Genomic DNA, 17928 nt, shown 5'->3' on the forward strand with positions numbered 1-17928 from the left:
TTTGATGTCGGGAGCTGCAACTCGTGCACGTTGGAGCTGCAACCGGCTACCGGGGGAGTTGCAAGAGGGGTGGCCATTTGTGCGAATGCGTTTTCTTTTTGCCGAACCAATGTTTTGTTTTTGTTGGAACGATGTATGTTTTTGCTGGAATCGAGATAATTTTGTGCTTCAAGGATTGCAGAGCTCTCAAATGCTCGTGTCGTTTTTGCTGGAAGCGTTTTTTATTTTGCTTCAACCTACCACCAGACTTTGATCCATGGCGAAGATTTTTGCTGCTCCTGATTTTTGTTGCTAGGCACTCTGACCGGCGGCGAGCCGCTTCAACTTTTGCTTCCACTTTATTCTGTTTTTGTTGGATCCAACTATATTTTTTGCTTCCACCATGACGAGGACCAGCAGCGACATAACGACCGGCGGCGGGCGGCAACGATGGTGACCGGCGACCGCCAGGGAGGGCAGCGCCAGGCGAGTGCGTCGAGCGGTGCTTCGAGGCCGGGCGCATAGCTCATCCATGGCGGCGCGATGGAATTTTTTCTAAAAGACGTCTGACGAAAGAAGAGATAATCGTACGGCTAAGAGTTATTTTATAGGACAATGCTGGTAGGACCGGCCCAAAGTTGGGCCGGCGCGCCGGCGCATAGTAGTGCCCGAAAAAATAAGTTAGTGAAGATGAACTATTTATATACTCCCTTGAACTAAAAGCATGAGAAGTAATTTGAAACGGAGGGAGTATTAGATTAATAATATATGGTTACTTAAAAAAAAGAGTAGCAAGGATACCCTGATAAGGGTTTTTCTTTCTTCCCCTTCGTTGCTTCCCCCACCTGCTCTCGTCGCCGTCGCTATCTTTCTCTCTCTCCAAGGAGGCGAATGGCCGACGCCGACGCGAAGGCCCCTCCAAAATCGAACCTCGATGCAGACCTGATCGCCTCAATCTCCCCCTCCTCCAATTCCTCCGGTGCTCGGAATGCCGTGGCGATCGAGAGCCAGTTCGCAGACCTCGCAATCTCTGACGAGCTACCCAAGCCTTCGGGATGGGGCGATGATGCCGTCCTTGGTATTGCCGGAAGCGATGAGATAACCGGAGAGATCACTGGAGGAAAAGTGCAGCCGGTGGCGACAGCGGATTCGAGGCCTCGGTTTCCGCAGCGTCACGCGGAGCCGGATTGTACTTACTACTTGAAGTTCGGAACTTGCCGCTTCGGGATGAAGTGCAAGTTCAACCATCCGGCGCGAAAGAAGAAGAATAGGGTGGGTATTTTGCGGCTGGGGTCAGTATTAAGGTTCTCGTTATTATGCTCGTTTTTTTTTTTGCCTTTTGGGAGATTTTTGTGTGCTTTCGATCTGGTTTTTGTGATGTTGATGGGGGTTTGGTGGTTCGTGGATGGGTTAAAGGGAGGCATCCTTTTGTAGTTTTTCCTTATGTTGTTTTTGTGCGTGCATCCGTGTGGTTGTATGCAGGTGAAAGCGAGTGGGAGTAGCAGCAGCGGGAGCAACGACATCAGTAATAAAGCTTTTCCGCCGGACGATGATCAGGTGATTTGGCTCTTTAAGCTTCTTCTGCATGTGTATGGTTTTTTATGTACATGCATGTCTGTCTTAATTTGGCATCCTTCTAAGGTTGTAGAAGAGATTAGCTTTGAGACTGTGGAAGTGGTTGGCTGCAGCAAGGGATGCCTAATGGATTATATTTTAGAACTTATTTTGGTCGACATCAATATTGTGTGGGTAATGCAGATCAGATTGAGAAATAATAGGAATTATTTATGTCTTCACACTTGTTTGTAACATATATTGAGCGATTTGGAAGCACATAGAATTTGTAAGCTGTGAAACTGTAGTTACTAGATGATACCCCACACGATGTTGCGGGAATTGTTTGCTATATATATTTTGAAATAAGTTGGAACATGAATATTTGATTATTTTATAGATGTATAAGATATTTGTGGAATATAAAGAGCGGAGCGGATCTTTTCCCATGCATGGTAGCATGTTGAGGTTGCCACTTTCTCATGCATTGTTGCATGTTGAGGTGACACAGATGCATGTTGAGATAAATAGAAGTAGTGGGGATCACTCTCGTAGGTATATAGGATATAGGATTGGAGATCACATGTTAATTTCCACACGTCGTGTCTGCAATTATATGGGTGTGTTTGGATGCTGCCCTAGCTAGCCCTGCCAACCGTGGGCGTGCCAAAAATTTGGCGCAGAATTCTGCCGCCCGCAACTCGCCCGATAGTTGGTGGAAAACTGAACTGACGAAGCTAACGCGGCCAGGGCGAGCCAATTAATTGGCCCTCATCCAAACGCGTGCCCACGCCTGGTCAACGATCAACTTTTGGCTGGGTTGCTCTTGGCTCCAATCCAAACAGCCTCTATAAGCCTGTATCATATCGCTGCAGTTATAAACTAGATGCTCTCTAGATGTTTACCTATTAACTAAATGTTCATGTGGTTTAGTCGTATGCTTATTCCTTCAATGTTCATGGTGGATCTTACAGATATTTGCAATTAATTTACTCATCTGATCAGCGTCCATTACTTTGTATTGTTTCGTTTGCAAGCACCTAAATAGGATATATCTTGTCTTCATACGAAACTGCACCTAGATTGTTCATTGCAGCCATTGTGTTCTGGTATCATATTTCAGTGTATTTTCTAGTGTAAATTGGTCACATTCCAATTCGACTGTTTCTATAAGGTTGAAGTGAGTCTCTTCATAATTTGTTGCTTTTTTAGCAAATGCACAAACCAGACGTATTCAGCTGTTTGATGACCAGTCCTGTGAAAGTTGCAATTGCCCTATGGTTATATGATAGTTATAATTACATACGATATAAGATGGTATTTGGATGTAATTTTCACGATGCACTTGCAGTACACCTTAATTCTGCTCCCCCACACCCCATTGGGGATACTATATGTTATTGAGATTGTATCCTTCTTGGTTGATACATATAGTAAAAACTGCGTACAGTTTATAAGCACCGAAGCCACAAATCACTTGACAAAGTTCTTAGCCTGGATGAATGACTCTACTGGCTTATTATTTTTTCTTAATTAATGAAGGCTTTGGCCTTCAGTTCTTGCACATGATGCTTTTTGTTTCTAAAATTAAATAGATAGGCACATCATATTATGAATTCATGATATTCCTATGAAAAAACTTGTGAAGTTCATTGTATTGTCTTGAATTGTTAGGAGAGCCCTCTGTAAAGATAGGCACATTGGAGTCATTATGATTATTGATTAATCAAGAGTGAGTTAGATGTCATGTCATCATCCATATGTTTTAAGGATTACAAACATTTTTGTGCTGGATTTCCCAAACTGACAGATATGGGCCAACGCATGTGACCACCTATTGATGCCTTCAACCAACAAAAGATAACCAACACAACGAACTCACACAATGTTGTGCCTTGCTAAGCATGTATTGGGGAATTTGCAAAATCTTGACCACGAATCATAGTAATAGTCAAGAGACCCTGCCAACGCGGTATTAAAATAAAACGATTCTGCGGCCTACATCAATCCCACGTCTAAGGACAAATAGTCTAGACGTGAGGGGGAGTGTTGAAATATATTGCCCGCCTCCCTCCATCAGTTCGGACTTTTGGATGAGTTGGCTAGAGCATGAATTCAATAGGAACAACACATGTTACATCTCACTATATATAAGGGGAAATTAAGGCTTTGTAACGTTACATGGTGTGCCCCAAACCAATGAGGGGTCGTTGCCATGCATCTGATATTCACCATACCATATAATGATATTATAACTACATAAAGCTTTTTTACTGTATGAACTATACAGTTTACAACTATATACAATTGTCGCAGTGGTAAAGCTGCTGCCTTGTGACCATGAGGTCACGAGTTCAAGTCCTGGAAACAGCCTCTTGCAGAAATCTAGGGAAAGGCTGCGTACAATAGACCCAAAGTGGTCGGACCCTTCCCCGGACCCTGCACAAGCGGGAGCTACATGCACCGGGCTGCCCTTTATACAACTATAAACAATTGTCACTTAGCTTGGTATATTTTCCCTTTTTTCTCAGTACGGTTTGCTTAGGGACGGGCATTTTCCAACCAAAAACCGAGACTGAACTGAACCATTCTAACCGAACTGTGAGTTAAATTGTGTTTCGGTGTTTCGGTTTGGTTTAAAACCTGGCCACTGCTTGGTGTTCGGTTGTTTGTTGGTTTCCAGTGCAGAGAAACTGTAAACGCCGAATTACCTGTACTACATGTGACCGCTTCATCCCTCGGGGTTAGCAAGTCCCATACAACATACGCCCAGCCGTCAGTCATATGATTACTTCATACGAGGTGAATCATCCCAGTTGGCACATACACAATCTGGGTTGGCAGTTTCCACTTTCCACAAAACGTAGTAGCTACCAGACGGCGCTGTCTCCAGCCCTAGGAGGTGAGGCGATCAAACAGTCATCCTCCGGCCATCTGGCGCACACCGGTGAACTCTCGTTGGTCACCATTAGTTTCATGATGGTTACAACTCCGACCAGCCGCCCGCACAATATTAAAAGAAGTACCCCTGCTGCTTGAAGCTTGCAAGTAGGTAACACAACAATGAGTCCATGACTAACTCTACCTAACACCGCAATGTAATCTAAGTCGATGGCTAGTGTACTCCAGAAAATACATCTTGATTCATGCAAGCACTAGACTACTAGTGCATAGAAATTGAAAGTAATTAACATATGGCTTACATTGCGCTTAATTAATTCAGTTCTATGTACAGTATAATGGTTATCAAATGAAAGCTTCTCAGTTTCGGTAGTATATCTTGATTTAGCGGCACCAGAATATTGATCAATAAATATTCTCAATTTTTTTATCAGTATATAAATTTTATATTAAAATTGGGAGCTATGTTACAGAGTAAATGACAATTGGCTATGAGGCTGTTCATGGCATGCTGCATCTATTGATGGTGCACATGGACTTCGGTTTCTCGGTTAACCGAACAAAGCGAACCGACAAATTTTGGATTATAAGATTTGGTTTCCATTTTTGTTAGGATTATTTTGGTTGTCATTTTACACAAACCGAAATTAAAAAAATCCGGATAAACTGAACTTAAGTAACCACATAAACTGAATGTCCACGTCAGCTTATTCACCTTTTCTGCTTTAATTGCTGATGATGCATGCAGATGATTTAATTAAATTACTCTAGAAAATATGGTAGGTCTTAGAAGCTTGAAATGATCACGTTGTAGGTTGAGTTTATAAGGTTTGAATGATTACGTATGATCGTTTCTATGGGTATTTCAAACAATTGATGTTGAAGCATGTTAGTGTGTTCAACTGTCAATTTCCATATGGACGTTTTTTCTTTTCCATTTATGATTCTTTGGGTACTCTTCGATTTGTGTTTCAGTTTTCTGTCGAACTTTGCTGTAGACTCCTAAAGAAGAATATGAAGATCTTGTTCCAAATATTTCAGCTGAAGTCGATTTGTTGGTGAGTCTTATTTACATTTTTTTCTGGAAGTCATTGTGAACTGTCTATTGTTTTGAAGGATTGAAGACTATTTGAAATGAAAAAATGATTGGTCAACTACAATTCCACACTATCGCTGTCCTATGTGGTTTACTTTTCTGACCAATCCTGTTGTATTCCAAAAGGAACATAATGAGTTTGACTAGCTTGAAGCTCTTAGAGTTATATATATTTAGCCATGTACCCCCTTGTATTTTCCCTGTTCTCTATGGGATTTTCTGCATATTGTATTGCACCTGTACATGTATATATACTGGCCTATGGCCACTTGGAAATACAAGTTGCATATTTCCTAACATGGTATCAGAGCCTTGTTTTTTTTTTCTCTCGCACACGCAACTTGTGCTCTCCGGATCCAATCTCATCTCGCGTCACTGCTGCCTTCTCTCGCCGGCCGTCCCTGTCTTCTCCACCCACGTGTCTCTTACTGAGCTGCTGCTCCTCCTTCCACCTCGTTGCTGGTCATCTCGTGACCCATGCAGGTGGCCCGCTGCATACCTGCTGCAGTCCGTGTGCTTCTGCTTCCATCCTGCTGCCACTGCTGAATATTCCACGCAGGTGGCCTGCTGCCCCACTGGCCCGCTGCTCCACCCATCAGCCGCCGGCTGGCGGCTCTGCCCCAACGCCGATCCAATCTCCCCACCCGCGCGCTGATCCATCCCTGCGAAGCAGCCTGCTGCTTGATCTGGCTGCTCGTTTGCATGTTGACCCGCACGCCCGTCCGCACATGGCCGTTCGCTCACTGCCTGATTAGGTCGGCTCGTGACAGGCTGCCCGCCTCCTGGCCTTCCTTCGATCTCATTCAAGCGATGAGCAGCTGCCACTCCTGTGTTGGTCAGATGATTTGGCTGATTTGGTAAAAAAAAATGTCTAGGTTGTCGAGCACGATTTCTCTCCCTTGTGGCCAGCTCATTTTTGACGGTGTTCCTTACACTGATCCTGTCTCTCGTCCCTACGGCGTCTCTCGGTGCTTGGTGCTTGTCCGCATGTGATGCTGTTCCCTTTGAAGTCTTCCGCAGGCTGTGTTGGTCGCTCTTCAGCGACTCGTCTTGCGACCTTCGCACATGGGGATTGTCGCTCTACACCGACAACTCTCACGACTTCCACCGGTGGTGTTGGTGCATACCGCTCCAGCGACTACGCTTTGCACCCGTGCCATCCCTTGACAGTTGGTGCTTGTATGGATGCAACCTCGTCTTCTCCACCGGCTTCTGCAAACGATACTAGTCATGTTACATTGCCTCATCTAGTGGCTTCCACAGGTCACCACGACCGCTCCTCTTTCGGTGTTGCCGCGTTGACTTCTTCATATGTGTCCTTCATTGAGCAGGAGATCGTGCGACTTCGTGACTTGCTGATTACCTATGACTCTCCATTGCCGGGTGCATCTACGTCGACCTCTTCAACTGAGCCCCTGACCGAGCAGGAGATTACGCGACTTCGATGCCTGCTTGCTGCATCTTCTGGTTCTTCATCGTCAGGTTTCGCTGGTTCTGCTACTGACCCTTCTGGCCTTCTACACAGGCAGGCACATCTCCGTGGATTCTTGATACTGGAGTATCTTTTCATATTACTCATGATTCATCCACTATGTCCTCTGTTGGATCTCTTGATTCTCCTGTTCATGTTCTTACTGCTGATGGTACCTCCCTCCGAGGCAGGCATTCTTAGCACTTTGTCTTTTCATGTTCCTGATGTTGCTCATATTCCTTGACTTGCCATGCAGCTTCTTTCTGGTGGTCAGATTGTTGACTCTGGTTGTCGGGTCATTCTCGACTTTGACTCATGTTCTATTCTGTACTGTCACACTGGTGCTCTCCTTGGTGCTGGCCCTCGGTATCCTTGACTGGCTTCACCATCCATCCACTGCCACCGCTGCCAGTCTCTCCTTGGTGCTGGTCACTTGTGTGGCTCTCGTCTCTCAGCCTTAGTTTGACATGGTCTTCTTGGATCAGTCTCCGGCTATGTGTCTTTAGACTGTCAGGGTTGCCGGCTTGGTAAACAGGTCCACGTGTTGTGGATGCGTCTACTGATGCGCCATCTAGTTTTGATGTGCCATCTTCCTCCTCTCAGCCTACTTCTGGCATGCGTCCTCGCTCGCTTCCGCCTGTCGACCACCTTGGTTTTTCAAGCGCTGGTGCGGCTGTTCTTGAGCCTACTTCTTATCTGATGCTGTTGTTCATCTCGAATGGAAGCTTGCGACGGCCGAGGAGCTTGCTGCTCTTGGGCGCACCGACACGTGGGATCTTGTTTCTCTTCCTCCCTGTGTGCTGTCCCATTACTTGTAAGTGGGTCTACAAGGTTAATATTTGCTCCGATGGTTCCCTTGAGTGTTACAAAGCTCATCTTATGGCTTGTGGCTTTCAGCAGGAGCATGGTCATGATTACCATGAGACTTTTGCTCCTGTGGCCCATATGACCATTGTTCGCACACTTCTTGCTGTGGCCTCTGTTCACACTGGTCTGTGTCTCAACTTGATGTTAAGAATGCCTTTCTTAATGGTGAGCTGCTTGAGGAGGTTTACATGCAGCCACCACCTTGGTATTCTGTTCCGGACGTCATGGTTTGCCGTCTTTGTTGCTCTCTCTATGGCCTTAAGCAAGCCCCTCGTGCCTGGTTTGATCGTTTTGCTTCTATAATAACTGCAGCTGGTTTTTCAGCGAGTGCTCATGATCCTGCATTGTTTGTCCACCTTTCTGCTCATGGTCGGACCCTTCTTCAATATGTTGATGACATGATCATCACTGGCGATTGCCGTGAGTATATTTCCTAACAGAAGAAACTGCAAAGGTGTGCTTCCACAATATGTGGGCATTGGAAAGGAAAGGATGCTACCATTCCTAATTGTGCCAATTTGAGAAAGAACTAATAATAATCCTTAACTTCTCAAGGAACCCTTCATGAGTGGTTGTGAATGATTGACTTGTTTGATTCTTTTAATCATTGTTCCCTAGGATCATGAATCGAACAGCTTGAATTATCAAGTTTGGGGTATTTATTTCATGAACAGTTCATAAGTTTTTTTTCTTTTGCTCTATTTCACAGAGTTGTAGAATCCCAACATATATAATTTATGTAGGGCTTTGTTGACAAGGAGAATACATCTAACTTAATAAACCTTAATAGGACATCACATGAGGGCAACAATCAGCATTCTATGTAGTGTATAAGATGTCTTATCTCTCTGTTGGGTAGATTTAGTAGGAACATCATTAGCACTGTACATGTAGTTGACAAGTGAATCAGCAAGCACAGTTATCTGAAGTATTTGGGGTTTGAAAGTATGTCTGCCTTTATTATTTCTTACTTCTGTTTTTCTTGTTACATGTAATTGATGCGAAGAAGGGAAGAATGGAGGCAATGCAACTTAAGGTTGATACGTGCATCTATCTTGGATATTATCATGCACACTAATGCTTGAGTTTGCTTAATAAATGTAACGGAAGAAATTGAAAACCCTCATCCATTTTCTTGGCAGATTGCTGATGAGACTGAAAAAGGATTCTATTTGAAGAAGTTTAAAGAGACAGAACAAAAGGTTTACAAGTTTTTGCATTTTAAGTTGGCGCCCTGCAGTACTGGCTTGATAGTCCCACTTCAGAGGCCATAATCCTTTTTTAACATGCATCTTTAGTGTTGTATATTGCTGTCATTTATCTTAGACATTTCTCCATCTTATACATTTATCCGAGGTCTCGGTTTACCCATGTATGTTAGTTCATGAGTTCGTGCTACTGAACTAACACAGTTATCAAGAGTTTACACTAATAACCTGATAAAATAAATTCATGCTTGCACAAAATTTTCTCTCCGTTCATGATATAAAACTATATACTGATAACCTTTGATGATCTATCTAGTTTTGAAGCCTTTGGTTTATATTTTGATCATTTTGTCTTCCGTTTCTAACCCATTGAGATTCTGAAGGTTGCTAAAGAGAAAAGAAAGGAAACTGTTTCAGAAGGTAGTGCTCAGGAGGAATGTAAGGTTTGTTTCTGATCCTTCAGCCAGTTTGTTAATCATGAATATTTTCTCCGATGGTTAGGTTTAATCGAATTCGAATAATATCCACATTGAGTAGAGAAATCCAATCTGTTGGAATTGAATCACCCAACTCCTCCACTTCCTGAGATATGGTCCACAGAACCACTACTAGCAGTGAAGCTTAGCTGAATCACTCAGCCCCCGTCTCTGTTGGAGCTGAATCACCCAGCTCCTCTGTTGTTTTTCACATTATGCACAAGTACACAGGCTGTTTTGGTGACTTGCTGCTTCACAGAGCCAAAGCCCTCTTATTGATGCACTACAAGCTTTCCTTACAAAGATGGCATACCTATTTATAGGCTACATGAACCTACCTTAACCAATACAGCTCAGAAGTAGCTAGCATTTGTACAATCTGGATAGCAGTTGGACCTTTGCGCTTGTTAAAGAATAGCTGTGTTGATCTATCTGGAATTTGTAGGTAGGAGTGTGAGCACAGTGATTCCACTAACCCACATCTTGTTTGGGAGTTAGGCTACCCAAATACGAATATATTGTGCATATTTGTGGTTTGGATGAATCCCTCAGATCATTTTTTAAACTTAAATTAACGCAGTATTACTCAACGCCCGGAGGATGCAAATTTGGGGAATCTTGCAGATACCTACATTACGAAGGGAAAGAAAGGAAAACAGAAGTTGCAAAGGTTGAGCTGAATTTTCTAGGTCTTCCACTTCGTCCAGTAAGTTACATTCATTTCTTCAACTTGTATCCCTGGGTCCGTTTGACTCACATTATGTTGTTTTGGTGAGTTTTTTTTAATGTTTTCATGCTCTAGAGATACTTTTGATCTTAGGGGATGTGCATATCAATGACTTAAAGCAGTTTAGCATACATCCATATCAAAACTGATATTCAAGTTCAACAAATGTTGGAAGGTACGGATATGACAGAAGTTTCCCTTTGGTAAATGGTGTACTAAGTGGACAAGGGACAAAAACATCCACATAGAACTTCTCTTTTTTGTTTCCCCTGTATCAGTTTGCCTTTTGGGGTTGAAACTTTAAAGAATACTGCAGGCAGAAGTTTCCCTTTGATAAATGGTGTACTAAATGGAAAAGGGACGAAAGCTAATCCACATAGAACTTCTCTTTTTTGTTTCACCCATATCACTTTGCTTTTGGGTTTGAAACTTTAAAGAATACTACAGGCAGAAGTTTCCCTTTGATAAATGGTGTACTAAATGAACAAGGGACAAAAGCTAATCCATATAGAACTTCTCTTTTTTTGTTTCACTTGTATCAATTTGCTTTCGGGGTTAAACCTATAAAGGATACGACAACACAATATGAACTCAATTCTTCCCCCAGAATTGCATGTTTACAAAAATAAAGAACTTTCATTAATTAAGCAAGAAAAGAAAGGTTGGGCTATCTCTGACATGCAGGTCGGATCGCAGCCCTGCAAAAACCCTGTACTCGACACTAAGCCCAAACCGAGCAAGCTCATGGGCAGCCCTATTACAAACCTTGTTCATCTTAGATCCTTTGTAGTCTGTAGGTTGTGGACGATAAGTATGATATCCTCGATCACCCCACCCGCCATCGATCTGTTTCTTTCCTTAACACAACAAGTACCATGAAAGCATCACTCTCAAGGTGGAAGGGCTTATCAAGGTATGCCATCACCATCCTCAAACCTTCCAGGCACACAATTGCCTCAGACGGCGCTGTGCTGTCACACATGACCAGGCTGAATAGATACTGGCTGCCTCTTCTCGGGCTACTGCCCCCTATGATGTAGGGCAAAACCCTAATCAGTGTAATTTGTCCTGATGTTCATGAATTGAAGGTGGATTCGAGGAAGAACGCGAAGAACACAAAGAACATGAGGGGAATCACGAAGGGAGACACAAATCAACACATATAGATGCAATAAAAGATACACAAAGATAGATCCATGATCCAAATCATCCAAAGAGTGATATGGAACAAGATAGTTCTTCCCCAAGTCCTAGAACAAGGAGGTCTGAATGATTCTATGATGGGAATCCTTCTCCACATGTGGAGGTCTTGAATCCACTAGGGGTCTTCTCCATAGGAGGCCTTGAGCTCCAATGGAGTCTTCTCTCTCTCTCTCTCTCTCCCTCTCCCTCTCCCTCTCCCTCTCTCTCTCTCTCTCTCTCTCTCTGAGTCCCAGGGGGGTGATACATGAGCTAAGCTCTAGTGTAGTTTTAATCTTAGCTAACCCTAGAAATGAGGATGTGGAGGTTTATTTATAGTACAAGCCACGAGTGGTTAGGTGGGAAGGAGATACATGGGCCTCAGGCCCGACCGTGCGCGCAGGCAGGTGCCGGATGTCCGGCCTCACATGAGGCGCCAGATGTCCGATCATGCGGGCGTCAACCTTTGGGTGCCCTCTTGCCGGAAATCCGGCAGGGGGGCGGATGTTCGGCCTGTCAATGTAGCTCCGGATGTCTGGTCGCTGATGCAGTTCAGTTGCCTGTTGGCGCCGGATGTCCGGCCGCTGTAGCTTCAGCAGCACCGTCTTTTTTCGTCTTCTCTTTCATGCTTCCCTCGCGGATGGTGTAGTCGTTCGTTGGCGCTTGCACTCCTCGTCACCCGTGAAGCTCATGCACACGAGAGGAGTGTCAAGTAGTATATGAAGTAGATGTTGCATGTGTCACTTGTCAAACGGCCTCTTGACATGGTGTCCGTAGGATGCTCCGCATCACCCTAGGTGTCGGTGTACAAAGGTAGGGGCTCTCCTTTTGCACCCCTTTACACGGGCAGTCAGAGCCGCGCCCACGGCCGCACTGAGCAAGGCAGAGGAGGGATGCCGGAGCGCAAGACAGCCAAAGCAACGCCAAGACCAGAGGCGCAAAGAGAGCAAGAGGGCGAGGTGGATTCCCCCGGCAAGACTCTTGCCGGGGTGGCTTCTGCAGCCCCGGCAAGACCCTTGCCGGGGCAACTTGCCTGACGCCAGTAGAGCGCGCCACCCTTGAGCCCAAGGGTTTCCGACGCCATCAGCCGCATCAAAACCAAGGCTCGGGAGGCACCACCATGGTGGCATGCAGATTTTTGTAGAGATCATAAATACACAAGATCGGATGAGAACCAGAAGACGACGATCCTTGGCGAGATCCTTGCCAAGGAAATCCACGAGACCCCTGGCAAGATCCTTGCCGGGGACGACCGTGGTGCCACGGATCTTGCCGGGGCAACTTGCCTGACGCCAGTAGAGCGCGCCACCCTTGAGCCCAAGGGTTTCCGACGAAGGTGAAGACGAGGAAGGCTTCGGTGATGAAGGTGGAGATTCATGCGGCAAGGAAGAAGAAACTGTGGGAGAGGACGACGGCGGATCTGCGACAGCGGGAGGAGGGGTAGAAATATGGCGCACGGAGGGAGGTGTATCGGGAAATGTGAGAAAAGATATGTTCTCCACAGAAAAGGTCAAGGAGGATGGACGCGGGTAGAAAGGACAAGACTCATCAAAAGCCACATCTCGGGAAATACGCATCCAATGACTGATAGGATCCCAACACCGATAACCCTTATGCTCATCGCTGTATCCTAGAAAGACACGCTCAACATACCGAGCGGTCAGTTTGGTGCGTTCATGTGGGGCAAGAACATAGCAAACACAACCAAACAAACGAAGTGCCGAATAATCAGGAGAATGGTTAGAAAGACGCTCGAAAGGAATACCACCCTGCAGAGTAGCAACTAGCTGAATTTTGACGAGATATGTGGAAGTGGAAATAGCCTCAGCCCAAAAGAGAGGCGGAAGAGAGGCAGTGGTCATCATCGCACACGTCGTCTCAAGAAGGTGACAATGCTTGCTACTGCTGAAAAGAGCTAGCAGATGCAACAACAGGGGTCGCACGACTGTCGAGGTGGCATCAAAGGGAAGACGAAGCTAGTCAAGCTCCTAGAGACAATCATGGCATCAGGGGCCAGCACCAAGCAGAGCGCCTGTGCGACGATCCTAAACAGAACATGAATTAGAGTCAAGATTGACCCTACAACTAGAGTCAACAATCAGACTACCTGAAAAGAGCAGTATGCCAAGTCGAGGAACATGAGCAACAAAGGGAATATGAAAGGAAGATGTGCTAAGAGTGCCTTGACTAGCGATAGGGAGGTGAGTACCATCAGCAGTAAGAACATGAACAAGAGATTCGACAGGTCGAGCGGAGGTCAAAGTGGAAGAATCATAAGTCATATGGAAAGATGCTTCAGTATCAAAAATCCATGGGGATGTATTTGAATGAGGAGAAGGTGGTCTCTCAGTGCCAGAAAAGTCAGTCACAGAACGTGCAGATCCTGTCGGAGCAGAATCCAAGCTTCAAGCAGGCAGCGGAGTTGTGCAATCTCATGCGTAGACAGTGACACAACTCAAGAAGTTGAGGTAGAAACACTCGCCGGCGAAGAGCGGACACCACTACCCGTGGAAGCTGCGTGAAGAGTCGACGGAGAGCAGCAAGTCGACGTCGAGCGACATGTGAAAGCCACTGGGGGAGTCGATGTAGAGCGACCACCACCAGGTATGGCAGGAGTCAATATAGAACGACCATCATCACGTGTGGAAGCCATCAAACGAGTCGACATAGGCCGGCCATAACCACATGCAAAAGCCGCTAGAGGAGTCGACTAGAGTGGCCATAACCACGGGCGGAAGCTGCGAGAGGAGTCGACGAAGAATAGTCACAACCGCGGGCGTAAGCCGTGAGAGGAGTCGGCCTAGAGGCGCCGCCGAACGCGGAAGCCACGAGAGCATCGGCAGAAGTCGCCTCAGGGGACGACGACACAGACGGACGAGCACCAAGCACCGAGGAAAGGCACATGTGCAAGACTGGGTCAGTGTAGGGAACACCGAAAACACTGTAAAAAATCACTGGGGAGTGGGTGAGAGACACCATGGCAGATGCTTGTTTTTTAGGGCAATAGCACAACAATCAAGCTTGGGGTCAACAGCCGAACAGAAGCCAGAAGTTGACCAATCAGCCGAATAGCATGGCAGCCCACCAGAACCCCAATCAAGTATATAGATAGATTCATGCGGGCGCAGCAGCTACCAATCCACGCGGATACACACGTATACAGACGTGAGAATAGGTCAGCAGCCGACCGAGCTGAACAGGAGTTGAGCCAGAGTCACAGAAACTGAACTGAACCGAGCCAAGCTGAACCACAGGAGCTGAGCCGGTTCGAAGCAGATCAACTGCACGTATTCGATCTGATGAGGACAGGGCGCACACCGCTACAGCAGAGGACGCCCGCGTCGATGGGGCCGGCGGCGGATGTGCTTACAGATGGAACCGAGCCAAAGGCTTGGCGGCGGGCACCCTCCGGTGAGCAAGTCAGTAGCAGCCGGGGATGCACAGGTGGCGGCCGTCAGTCGTGGCCGGAGATGCACAGGCGGCCGGGAAGACGGAGATGAACCGGCGGCCGGCACGGCGAGCAGAAGGCCGGCGACTGTCAGACGCGGGCGGAGAAGGCCGGAGATTTACATGCAGCCGGCGGTCGGACGCAGCCGGGAGATCAACGATGTACAAGCAGCCGGCGGAAGACGCCAAGGATCGATCTAGAAATCAAGAGAAGATCGAAAAAAATCGATCTGAATAGCACGAGTTGCAACTTGCGGTGGAGACTCTAAACCTGGACCTGATACCATGTTAGAAGAATAGCAACTTGGTATTGTCAGGAGGCAAAAGGCAATATATACTTGTACAGGCCAAAGGCCAGAATGCAAAAGGCCAAAGGCCACCATAAATATAAGTCTAACACCACCATGCAACTTCGATCTAGCAATTCTGTCCCAGGCTATCAAGTGGGTTCTCCTCTCATCGACCTCATCACCTCACCGAAAATTCCGGATAATCTGTGTGAGCTCCTCGCATATCTCAGAATTTCATGTTGATCTGGTGCCAAAACCAAAACGCTTGCATGGTTGAACCTACCGTAGATAAGTTAAAGTTATACCAACGCTGCTGTTTCTTAAATTGGATATTTCATGCAAATGTGGTGTTTATGATCTTGCAGGGAGGAAAAGAGTGTCCGTACTATATGCGCATTGGGAGCTGCAAATTTGCCACCAACTGCAGATTTCACCATCCGGATCCTAGTAATGTGGTTTCAAGAGATCCAATGTTGGAGCATGAGAATGGCGATATTCCACAACAAAATGTTCAAGCATCTTCTCAGCTGAATGTTCCAGTATGGTCTGCTGACCAAAGGGCATTGAATGAGCACTGTGCTCCTTTTTTAGCTCCAGCATCCTCATACAGTGCGGGAATGATTCCACCTCGGGGAATGTATCCATCTCCAGAATGGAGTGGGTACCATCAGGTAAATATGCTTATATTCATTTGAAAAGGTTCCTTCCACTCAAGTGGTTACTATGTAGTCTCTTTTTTGAAAGGATAGTGGTAGGGGTGGCCCCTACATGTTGCCATGTAAATCTCAACAGGTGATATTGGCGACTGTTGCAGGTTGCTTTTCGCTTGAGTTTAGAAAACGTAACATTTAGCAGACTTAAGACCTTTGTATCGGACTATCGGTACTGTTTGTGACATTAAAAATCTTCTTTCACGCTGGCACCGTCGTACATCATGTTACTGTATTGTGAGAACTGATGAATTAAAAAAAATTTACCATGTCTAATTTGCCAATCTATATGTTTAATGTTGAGACCTTATCTTAATGTATCTAGTTAATGTTCAATTGTTTTTTTCAGGTTCCATTAGGTCCATATTACCCTCCTGGAATCGCTTTTCATCATTTTCCAACTCCTCCTGTGAATCATCCTATGTACAGGGGAGCAGATGTACCGGGACATCAAGAACTGCCCTCCGATGAATACCCAGAGAGACCTGGCCAACTTGAATGTCAACATTTTGTTAAAAGTGGGTTTTGTAAATTCAAGGCCAAGTGCAAGTATCACCATCCAAGGTCACTTGTGCCTCCACCAACAGCCGGAGCTCTTAGTCCTCTCGGCTTGCCACTCAGATCTGTAAGTTGTTTGGTTTGTTCTTTTTGTTTTATTAAGTTGTGTTAGACAATACAATGCAAGGTGCTTGTAAAAATAAACCAGTTTTTGCTTAAGCACTAGACTAGTGCTTGTTCTATAGAGGTTAATTAAGCATCTGTGCTATACAAACAAGGACCGGTGCCTAAGAAAAACCTGGTTTGTTTTCACAAGCACTGTTCTAAACACCTTGCATGGTACATGGCCTTGTTATGTTTAGATAAAGATGAGAAATCTGTGATATTTCGATGTAGTTTCGGAAGGACAGAAAATATGATTTTGACATTTAGTGGAGCATGTTAATTCTGAATTTCATAGTTATAACTTATTTTTGCCTTTTTGGGCAACATTGTTATATTAATTTTGTAGGTTTGTATTTGTTTCGTCTGATCTGGCCTCTGGATTTGCAGGATCAGCCCGTGTGCACATACTATGAACGCTATGGAGTCTGCAAGTTTGGGCCAGCTTGCATGTACAATCACCCTTTTAATTTTGGTCATCCTGTATCCGCAGCAGGGCCACCTCTCTCTGCTCAATACCTCACTTCAGGAAACTACACGGTCTAGCAAGCAGGGCCGATTTTTTTCTGTGGTCACCATGATGCTTGGAATAACACTTCCACTTGTAAAATAGCGCAGCTGAAAGTTGCAGGGTTTTCATGTTGACGATAGAGATCTGGTTTGCAAGTCAGCAACGAAGTTGCATGAAGTTGGGTGCATAGCAGCTGGGATTCGTAGAAACTAAACAGGTTTCGATACATACACTGCTGCCCCTTTATATTTTAGAGCACTTGACGGTTCGTACACAATTGTTGCTTCACTCAAGCCCACTTTTTCATCTCAACTGTTCTGCGTTTACAATTTTATATTACTAGTTAGCGTGCATGTATTCCTAATCATCCTAATCAATTTAAAAAGCAAATGTTTAAACAATGTAAGCAAAACTACTCTAGCGATGCACTAGTAATATTACAAAATCAACAGATGATAATAATGTACTAATAATAAACTAACGATTTTCATTTACACATGAATGATGAATTTATTTGTTGTATTGAGTGGAGGAGATTCCTTGTGGGGAGGAGTCACTAACATATCGAAGCTTTTGTGAGACACTGCTGCATTTTATTGCTCTAGTATTTTTTACAAGGATGCTTCCGGTTCCAGTTAATGGAATTTGGCCACTGGGCGAGCCTAGAATTTCAAACAATTGGAAAAGCCTGTCAATCGTAAGTAAAAAAAAATGTCTTTTTTGTCACAAGCATATGACTCATCATGAAAAAGATAAATGGGAACATCGTGTGCTAGATCTTTTCAAAGAACAGAATTTTTTAAATGTTTTGATAAAACTATTTTATTTCTACAGCTACATATATATGTTCTC

At 45.1% G+C, this 17928-nt stretch overlaps 1 protein-coding gene across 5 annotated transcripts; it reads left to right on the forward strand.

The window, feature by feature from the left end:
• The first annotated feature begins 796 nt into the window (after positions 1-796).
• On the forward strand, positions 797-17382 carry LOC119302322 (zinc finger CCCH domain-containing protein 65-like). 5 transcript variants are annotated; one of them, XM_037579359.1, is made up of 10 exons: positions 797-1251; positions 1462-1536; positions 5433-5492; positions 8875-8904; positions 9011-9070; positions 9460-9519; positions 10133-10222; positions 15561-15866; positions 16255-16530; positions 16956-17382. In XM_037579359.1, exons 1-10 carry the CDS (start codon positions 871-873, stop codon positions 17109-17111), a joined length of 1494 nt encoding a protein of 497 aa, XP_037435256.1. In that variant the 5' UTR covers positions 797-870; the 3' UTR covers positions 17112-17382. The 5 variants fall into 5 exon arrangements, with proteins under 5 accessions (XP_037435256.1, XP_037435254.1, XP_037435255.1 ...); XM_037579357.1 differs by having other exon boundaries at positions 798-1251; positions 10133-10258; XM_037579358.1 differs by having other exon boundaries at positions 798-1251; positions 8878-8904; positions 10133-10258.
• Positions 17383-17928: the final 546 nt, after the last annotated feature.

Source organism: Triticum dicoccoides, chromosome 5A, assembly GCF_002162155.2.
Source record: "Triticum dicoccoides isolate Atlit2015 ecotype Zavitan chromosome 5A, WEW_v2.0, whole genome shotgun sequence".
Classification (NCBI taxonomy): domain Eukaryota; kingdom Viridiplantae; phylum Streptophyta; class Magnoliopsida; order Poales; family Poaceae; genus Triticum; species Triticum dicoccoides.

What these genes read in the sequence shown, in the direction of transcription:
- LOC119302322 (XM_037579357.1), top strand. Translation starts at nt 871, where the DNA reads ATGGCCGACGCCGACGCGAAGGCCCCTCCAAAATCGAACCTCGATGCA. An exon ending in TAGGTCTTCCACTTCGTCCA is followed by an intron (nt 10,259 to 15,560) that starts GTAAGTTACATT and finishes ATGATCTTGCAG; the next exon opens with GGAGGAAAAGAGTGTCCGTA. An exon ending in AATGGAGTGGGTACCATCAG is followed by an intron (nt 15,867 to 16,254) that starts GTAAATATGCTT and finishes TGTTTTTTTCAG; the next exon opens with GTTCCATTAGGTCCATATTA.